Source organism: Numida meleagris, chromosome 22 (genome assembly GCF_002078875.1).
Source record: "Numida meleagris isolate 19003 breed g44 Domestic line chromosome 22, NumMel1.0, whole genome shotgun sequence".
In the NCBI taxonomy this organism is placed as follows: domain Eukaryota; kingdom Metazoa; phylum Chordata; class Aves; order Galliformes; family Numididae; genus Numida; species Numida meleagris.
In genome coordinates this window covers 5,966,016-5,974,157 of record NC_034430.1, presented here as the reverse complement: position 1 = coordinate 5,974,157, position 8,142 = coordinate 5,966,016, and the positions used below count along the sequence as shown (strand labels likewise).

The 8,142-nt window shown below is 44.4% G+C and overlaps 1 protein-coding gene across 1 annotated transcript; it reads right to left on the bottom strand.

Moving 5' to 3' along the window:
* Nucleotides 56-7,028, bottom strand: RCAN3 (RCAN family member 3). Its single transcript, XM_021375137.1, has 5 exons — nt 6,747-7,028; nt 5,476-5,715; nt 3,231-3,404; nt 2,701-2,872; nt 56-1,901 (listed from the first exon to the last, which is right to left on the bottom strand). The coding sequence occupies exons 2-5, from the start codon at nt 5,668-5,670 to the stop codon at nt 1,693-1,695; spliced, it is 750 nt and encodes a 249-aa protein (XP_021230812.1). The 5' UTR covers nt 5,671-5,715; nt 6,747-7,028; the 3' UTR covers nt 56-1,692.

The window sequence follows — 8,142 nt, the reverse complement described above, 5'->3', positions numbered from 1 at the left end:
TGAGTCTCCCTCTTGGGCTTTTTTTTTGGAACAGGTCTCATGGACAATACACAACTTTTTTTTTTTTTTTTTTTTTTTTTGTACTGCAGAACAGCAAGACAGGAGTCAGACAAAGTGATTTGAATATTTGAAGAAATACATAAATATCAGTACCTTTGCAGGCAAGATGAACAAATTCCATTTTCCTGCCTTTCTCATATACACTCCTGCCTCTGGAACAAGGACCTGCCTGCAGGATCCCACTTTGCAACTGCAAGCCAGTGGCAGGAAGGGATCACAACTGGCACAATATGGACCTGAAAACTACCGTGCCCGTGCAGATTCACAACCACTACTACTTCTGTCGTCAACCAAGTGAAAACACTTCGGAAAGTCCAATGAGCACTTCATATAGAATTAAAATACACTAAAACAATTTGAAAAAGTCCAATTTCTGAATGAATTCTATATATGCAAATAAGCAGCCTGGCTTGTTCAGTTTGGAGTTTGGTTTTTTTTTTTTTTTTAATAATAGAAAAAAGAACAATCTGTGTAGACTAAAAAAGGTTTGTTATAAAATAGCATAAAAGCATACGAGCACATGTCACACAATGAGGCATATTTTCCTCCTATTCAAGTGCTTAACATGAGTTTACAGAATTAAAGATCTGTATTTTAAAAAATACATCCTTGTCTCTAAAGCAGCAGATGCTCTATCAGACAGAAAGGATGCTGCACAGGAAAAAGTCTCAATGAAAAACAGCAAAGAAGGGCTCAAACTGCATAACAGCTGGCTAAGCCAGGCGACTGTCTTCAAAAAAAACAAAAACGACAGATCGGAGTTTAGGACCACAGGTCAGAAATTTACCCTAGGTGTTTTATCTCCTCACACCATTCAGTCATAACAGTCACTTGGATTTATTTATAAATGGAGGCCATCCCTAGGACTGGAGAGGTACAAACATTGCCATACTTGTAGAGAGGATAAGAGAACACATTCAGTAGCGCAATCCCTATTTCACTCTGCATATTGTAATTCACTCTTAAACAGATGTCAGTGCGAACCGTTGTAGCCATCAGTGTACCATCAGACAGTAGCTGCAGCAGCGCTGGAGTCAGACTCGGGGTCTGTCTAGTAGTGGTCTGTGGTTCTTCATCCTGTACTCTTTTGTGTAGTCAGTAGAACTGCTTGAATTTAGTTCCATACATGTATTTGTGCCTCATGTCAAATTAAAAACAGATCTGAGAAAAGCAAGTACTAACCTTCAGCTCAGAAGATTACTAACTGGGAAGGAATTTTAACGTGAAGAGTATGCTTCACTTGCATTTAAATAACTGGAAGCTGCTGTACCAGCATGGATCAGTTTATAATGGCTATACAAATAACTTCTTCAAATCCAGTAGTGACAGAAAAGTATTATTTTAGCACTTGGTACACCACACTTCACAGTAAAAAGAGAAGGGTAACATTTTCAATAAAACTAAACTTCCTATTTTTCACTATTGTAAGTCAGGTGGATTTGCTACACTTGGGAGACTAGTCCTTAGAATTAAAGTGCTTTGTAGAGCGTTGGCATCCAAAATCTCAAACATGAGAGACAACTACAAGTAAAATCTGTTGTTGCTATATATAATATATAGCAGGACTACAGGCATCAACGTGCGTACTCATTAAGTGTCCAGTTTTTGATAGTATCCTGAGCAACACGCAGTTTAACAGTGCATAGTGCCCCCTACCTCCAGTGTACAATCAAATGCTTTAGATTCATTCAGTATTGTTGCAGGTGGTTCTGGACGCCTTGTCTGCATGATCTTCTGTTTAGGATTTTTTATTTCATCTTCCTCTTCTGTCTCACTTTCACAGACATGGACAACGACACTAGGAGTTGATTCTGTTCCTGCATGAAGCTCATACTTCTCCCCTGAGGAGCAGCAAACAAAGATTGTGCTAAGAATGTCCTCAAGGAACAGCATTAAGCCACTTCAACTCAAAAACTCCTTAATAGCTGCAGTAACACAACCAAAAGACAAGCAACATACAAATTTTTAAGTGACATCTTTTTGCTACGCATTTATAGGACATTTCTAAATGGAAAACTACAAATGCATTTGAAAATATTTAATCCTCCTGATTCCCTATGAAGTTACGTTGTTACTGTACCCAGCAGTGGCCTTCCGAGAGGACAAGAAAGTAGCTCCCTTTTCTACACCACTACTTGTCAGAACATTTCTCTCCTGTTAGGACTGCAGACAGCTCCCTCCTCCTCATAAGCACTGAAGCCAGTTCCACAGATTACACAGCAAAGCAAATCAGGCTCTATGTGTGAAAGATAAACCTTCCTTTCAGGGAAAATAAACAGCATTGTTCTGAATAAGACCCATGAAAAATTTTGATGATGCAACAGAAAGTCCACATTAGCATCCTTAACAACTGCAGCCGCCAACCTGCAAGAGATTGAACATCTCATTCCTCTTCTTGTTTGTTGGACAATACTAAGACTACAGCAAAATTCAATAAATGGGTGACACAGAGCCAGTGCCAGCCAGTCCAGTTCTGTGTTATAATTTCAGTCAGTTACAGAACGAAGTAAACAATGACAGCTCACTTTACTCAAGTAAGTAACCTCATGTAAGAGAGACCTGGTTCTTCTCACAGCAAATATGTACTGGATAAGTACTTCTGAAGTTAAATAACACAACAAAAGCAGGTAAATATCCCACCTGGTCCCAACTTGGAGACAGCACAAAGGAGGTCATAGTTTATCAGCGGAGTTGCATCTTCACTCTGTTTCCATCCAACTGGGGGAGATGCAGGTGGTGATATCAGGAACTGTTTAACAGGTTGTGGAGGAAGAAGGTAGGACTTGTCTCCTACTTCACTGGACACCTGTACCTGAAGACAAAGGCCAGGAGATGTAGAATAAAATCACAAGCGCTTCTTTTTATTTAGTCTGCTTCCCCGGTAATGTATGGCTGTTCACTGCATTAACAATGCTTAATCCAGTCTAGATTGAAAAATAATAGCACAGTTTTATCATTTGTCCTGATACAACACTTCAGATGAGTGATGCAGGTTAAGAAACTGGTCTGTGTTGACAATGTAGCTGTCGATGAGTAGATAATACATACTTGTGTAGAAGGACAAGAGGTTAACGGTTGCTTCAAAACTTCTCAGAAATGAAACTAATTGTCAAACGTGAAGCAAGGGAGAAACAGGGATACATGCAGAACAAGTTAGCGTTCCATAATACCTGTGCAAAATATAGCTTCAGCTTTTTTCCACTGAAGTCAGTTTCATGCAGTTCTATCCGTGCTCTTGCTGCTGCCTCTGGATTACTGAAGTTTATCCTTACTCTTCTAAAGCTTTTAAACAACTGGAATGTAACTTGATTATCATAGACAGTGAAAAGTGCTTCAAATCTTTCCTAGAGAAGAAGTACAAAGATTATCCAAACACAACACGAACACTTTCACTCAATGAAAACACATTCTGCTTTCACTTTACTCTCCCAAATCCTATACATTTCCTTAACACCCTTCTAAACCTGCACGTTCCATACGTCTCTCTGCCTACTCTATCTCACTATTTAAATTCCAGGAGTACACACTGACGTGTAGAAGCTCCTGTAGCTCTCACAAACTGCCATCTAGTGACAGTTACCCAAAAGCATAGAGGTCAACAAAAACAGCTGTACACTCGCACCTGACTTTCACCTGAGCACCTCCGAAAACACTGTGCAAATCAGTTCACTTTTATGCCGGATAAAAGAAAGCACAGAGTGCTTAAGGAAACTGTAAAAAAAAAAATCACAGGATTAATGAGATTGCTCTAGAAGAGAAAGACTTATTACTACCAAATACTGTTTTTTGCAAAAAGCAAAAATAAACAAATATTACTGAATTGGAAATCTTATGTTCAATTTCCTCAATAACTGCATTGTTAAAGGTTCAACTTGTTTTAATTTACTAGTTCCTTACAAAAAACCTAATTTGCAGATTTTTTTCCCCAGTTTAAATGCAGGTATTCTCACTCACTGTAAGAAGTCAGATTCAGATCAGTAGAAGAATGCACATGATCTATTTTCAATTTTATCTACTGTGCTTTGACAACATTCAGTTACTCACAGAGATCTACATGAGCAAACGAGCAGAGAACAACAACTTTTAAGAACTCTTTCTAAAGACAATACTTACTTGTTTCAAAAAACTATTTCAAAAGACTGCAATCTCTTTACACAAATCCTGTTGACTCCTGTAATAATACTTACAGTATGAGGTTGCCATTGACTTCCCTTTTAATTAGGACAAAAGAAACTCTCCAGATGATGCCCACATTAGTTTTAGAATTATTAGTTTGGCAATTTTTTTCTGCAAGCTGCACCATCTCAAGGTGTTCATTAAATCAGAAAATCCATTCCTTCTGCACTCTGACCAAATTTGGTAATGAACAAACACAGAACTACAATCTAGCACAACCGCTATTTCCCAAATTACGTTTAAAATTAACCAGAATTGGTTACATCCGTCAATGGCTTCATGGCGCATCTAATTACTCTGGTATCGTTAGAGAAGAACACATTGCCCTCGACACACCTGATACGCTCAGACAGACTGTGGGAATGCCTTAACGGAAAAAGGAAATGTGCCTAAAAGTGACAAATCCCTGGCAGACACGCAACGTAATTTAGCGAGGCAGTATTCCCAGTGCACACTTTCTATACCAGATAATGAATTATGGGGCACTGCTGTCTCTGTAGCAGAGCTGAATTAGTCCGGTACATGACTTAATGTTTCATCGATCAGCTGCTGCTTTCACTGCCTTCTTCGAGAGGTAGTAACAACCACCGACGCAGGTGGAGTGTGAACCACTCACAAGAGGCTTTGGAGAATGCAGAAACAGGAACAATTTAGTCATCCATGAGTTACAGGTGCATGCAGGAAGGGAGGTGCCACCTTGCCTTTTTCAGTTTTTCCCTCACTCATGTGCTACAGATAATCATTCCTGATGCTCTCGGATGCAAAGGGCATGCACAGATCTGACTGAATACAAAGGTTAGCAGACCAGAAGAGATTTATTTTATAATAAAGTCTTAAGCCACTTTCAAGAAGTTATTTTAGTTCAAGGCAGAACATGCATTCTGAGAATTTATAACAGCCTACAACAGAATCCTTGCCTAGAAGTAAAAGACGGACATCTGCCTTCAGATTTTACTTAAATCCTCCTTTAGATTTGTTACTTTACATGAAAAGAAAAATCAGAAGAGCCTTTTTGTAGGAGGAGCCCTGTCACCACTATTGGCAATTTCAAATGCCTGAAAATTGCATTACTACCTCCTCTTGGGAACCGTACTCATTCTTGATCTGACTCACTGGTAAATAATTTGGGTGGCTCATTTCCTCCCCCTCAAGCACAATACACAGCAGTACCAGACAGAACATCCCCCGCCGTCTCTATACTTGCACTGCCGAACCCAGAAATGCCTCACTTCACCTTACCTTTTCCTCCTGTACCTCAAACACCGCTTCATGCACACTGCAAGCAAACAGTGAGGTAGGCAAGTCGCTTAAATCCATCATCTCTTCCAAATCATCTTCATTTTCTCCAAAAATCATCTGTTCTTCTTCTTCTTGGTCGCTGCTGTACAGGTCAGATTGGCTGTCACTCCAGGACTTCATAGTATCTCTGAGCATCGTTCACCCAATGCAGCGCTGTGTTCCAGAGCTCCTGGTAAGGGTCTGCCATTACAAAAATGCACTCAATTATGGCAACAAAATACTGCGCTGTGAGGTGTTTTCTGCCGTGTGTGATGACAGCAAGTCTCAAACGAGGCTGAACAAGGCCAAAATTGCCTGAGCATCCCCACTGCTGCAAAGGAGACCACTGTTTCTTTCAATAAGTAACAAATGCTGAGTTTTACCGGAGAAGTCATTGTGTTCCTTTAGATAACGAGGGCAGAATCCCACATTTTACTGACTCAAAGGAGAGAAAGCAGTTATCCCTTCAAGTCCTGCACACAGCTTGGAGGGAAACGTTTATACAAGTTAATTAAACATCTCAGCAACAAGTGCAACAGTTCTGCATGTTTCACCGCACAGCATTTATTGTAAGTGGGAAAGCAAAGCTGAGAAGTTTCCATAGAGGGCTCTGAACTACAAAAAGCATCGCTTCCGTTTTATGGGCACGTTCTACAAAGGAACGCACCACTGGACTCATTTTTAACTATAAACCCGCAAGGTTAATGCTAGTGTTGTCCAACTCCATCCCAGTGGTTATGCAACAGTAACTGAGCACGGTCGGAACACGGAAGAGGTTCCCTGGGATGGGGTAAGATGCGTAACACCCATGTACCACCGTTAGTTAAGTACTGATAGAAACAACACGGTGAGAGGCGTTAACGGACGAGGCAGAAAGCAACAAGGCCAGAACGGCCACCCCAAGCGGGATGACAGCTGAATATCGCTCCGTTCAGCCGTCCCCACGCCGACAGCGCAGCGCTGCGCTCACTCGTCCGTGGGGCCAACCCCTGTCCCGTCACCCACAGCCCCACCGCCCACAGACCACCCCGAGAGCAGAGGAGCTGGGCCGCCCCACACACCCCAGGGTGCACCGCCCTTCGGCTCCCAGACCGCAAGGAGCGATGGCGACGGGGGGCGGCAGCGCCGCGGGTTCCAGGCTCTCACATATACACCCGTGTGGGGCCGGGCGCACAGCGCTAAGGAGCCGCTCCCCCCGGCCCGGCCGCGCCCTCCCGCTACACAGCGCTCACCTCAGGACGGACGTGCGACGTCCGAGGAGCGGCGGAACAAGAGATGGCGGCGCGAGCGCAGCGACTGCTCAGCGAGGGTCCCCTGAGCAGCGAGGCGGGGCGCCTGGAGCGGGGAGGCAGCCAGAGCCCCTCGCTATTCGCCGGCGCCGTGCGGAACGATCCCTGCGGGCGGGGAGCGGCGCGGCGCGGCGCAAGCGCGCCTGCGTGCGCGGCCCCTCATCCCGCATCGCCTCCGGTAGCTCGGGAGGAGGAGGGGGTGGTGACCCGGATGGAGAGGGCGACGCTGCGCATGCGCTATCCCCGCCCCTCCGCGTCTGAGTGAGGAGGAGCGCCGCGGGGCAGTCCTTCGGCGATCGGACCTCCGTCGGGCGTTATCTGAGACTCCAAAGCGGATTGTGCTGTGGAGAAGAGGCCGCCAGACTGCAGAACGAACGTCACTGACACGGAACAGCCCGTACACAGCCCGGGTTTTGGCATAAATACATTTCTGCGGTTTAAATGCTCTCTTCTGAAGTTCGGACATGGAAAAGGGCAGAAAGTAATAATCTTCAGCCGGTCCTTTCCCTCGCAGGAAAGCAGAGAATTGGTCAAACCCGAGAAGGCATTCTGCAGATTCAGTGCTGATTTCGACAACAGTGGGTTAATCCTAATTACTCTCCCCCTCTCCTGGCTGCAGTCAGAACCGTTATCCACTCTGTCCTCTTTCCACCCACCAAGCCCCAACTCAGCCCTCACCCACAGCCCCCTGGGCTGTGCCCACCTCATGAACGCAGCCCTGTGCCTTTACACCTCCTCCACAGCTGCACAGATTCCTACGCCAGCCAGTTGCCTTTCTGCCACCACTTAACATCATCTGCTGCCACACAGTAACTCTTGGATGAGGCATTAAGGTGGCAGTACTCATTCATCACAAGCTACAGCATAGGGATGTTGCTTCTGCAAACATATAGAAAAGCAGGAACCACTGCCTTAACGCCAGGACCCAGAAGCGCTATGCCATGTATGGCAGCTCTAACACCACAGTGGATAAGAGGCATTTCTCTCAGGTTGTTGTTTGACCATTTGTGGTTTGGGACTCCAAGAGATACATTTGATTGCATCCCAAGGGTTATAACTACACTTGCCCCCCTGGACAAAACCCCATGTAGCGATTGTTAATTCGGTTGGCAAGCACTCACTAAGCAATAGTGCCAGTACTTTGAATTTATGGCCATCTGTATCTCTTCTTAATCGTATTGCTAGGAAATGGCCAATAGCTGCCCTCAGGCACAATGGCCTGTACCTGAAGGATGGCATCTCCCCAATGCATCGTTCTCAACGCACATCAGAGGTCTGTGCTGTCCCAGAGAAGCTGCTTTCTTCACCTCAGTGCTGAGCCAGCAGGTGTGCTGAAACC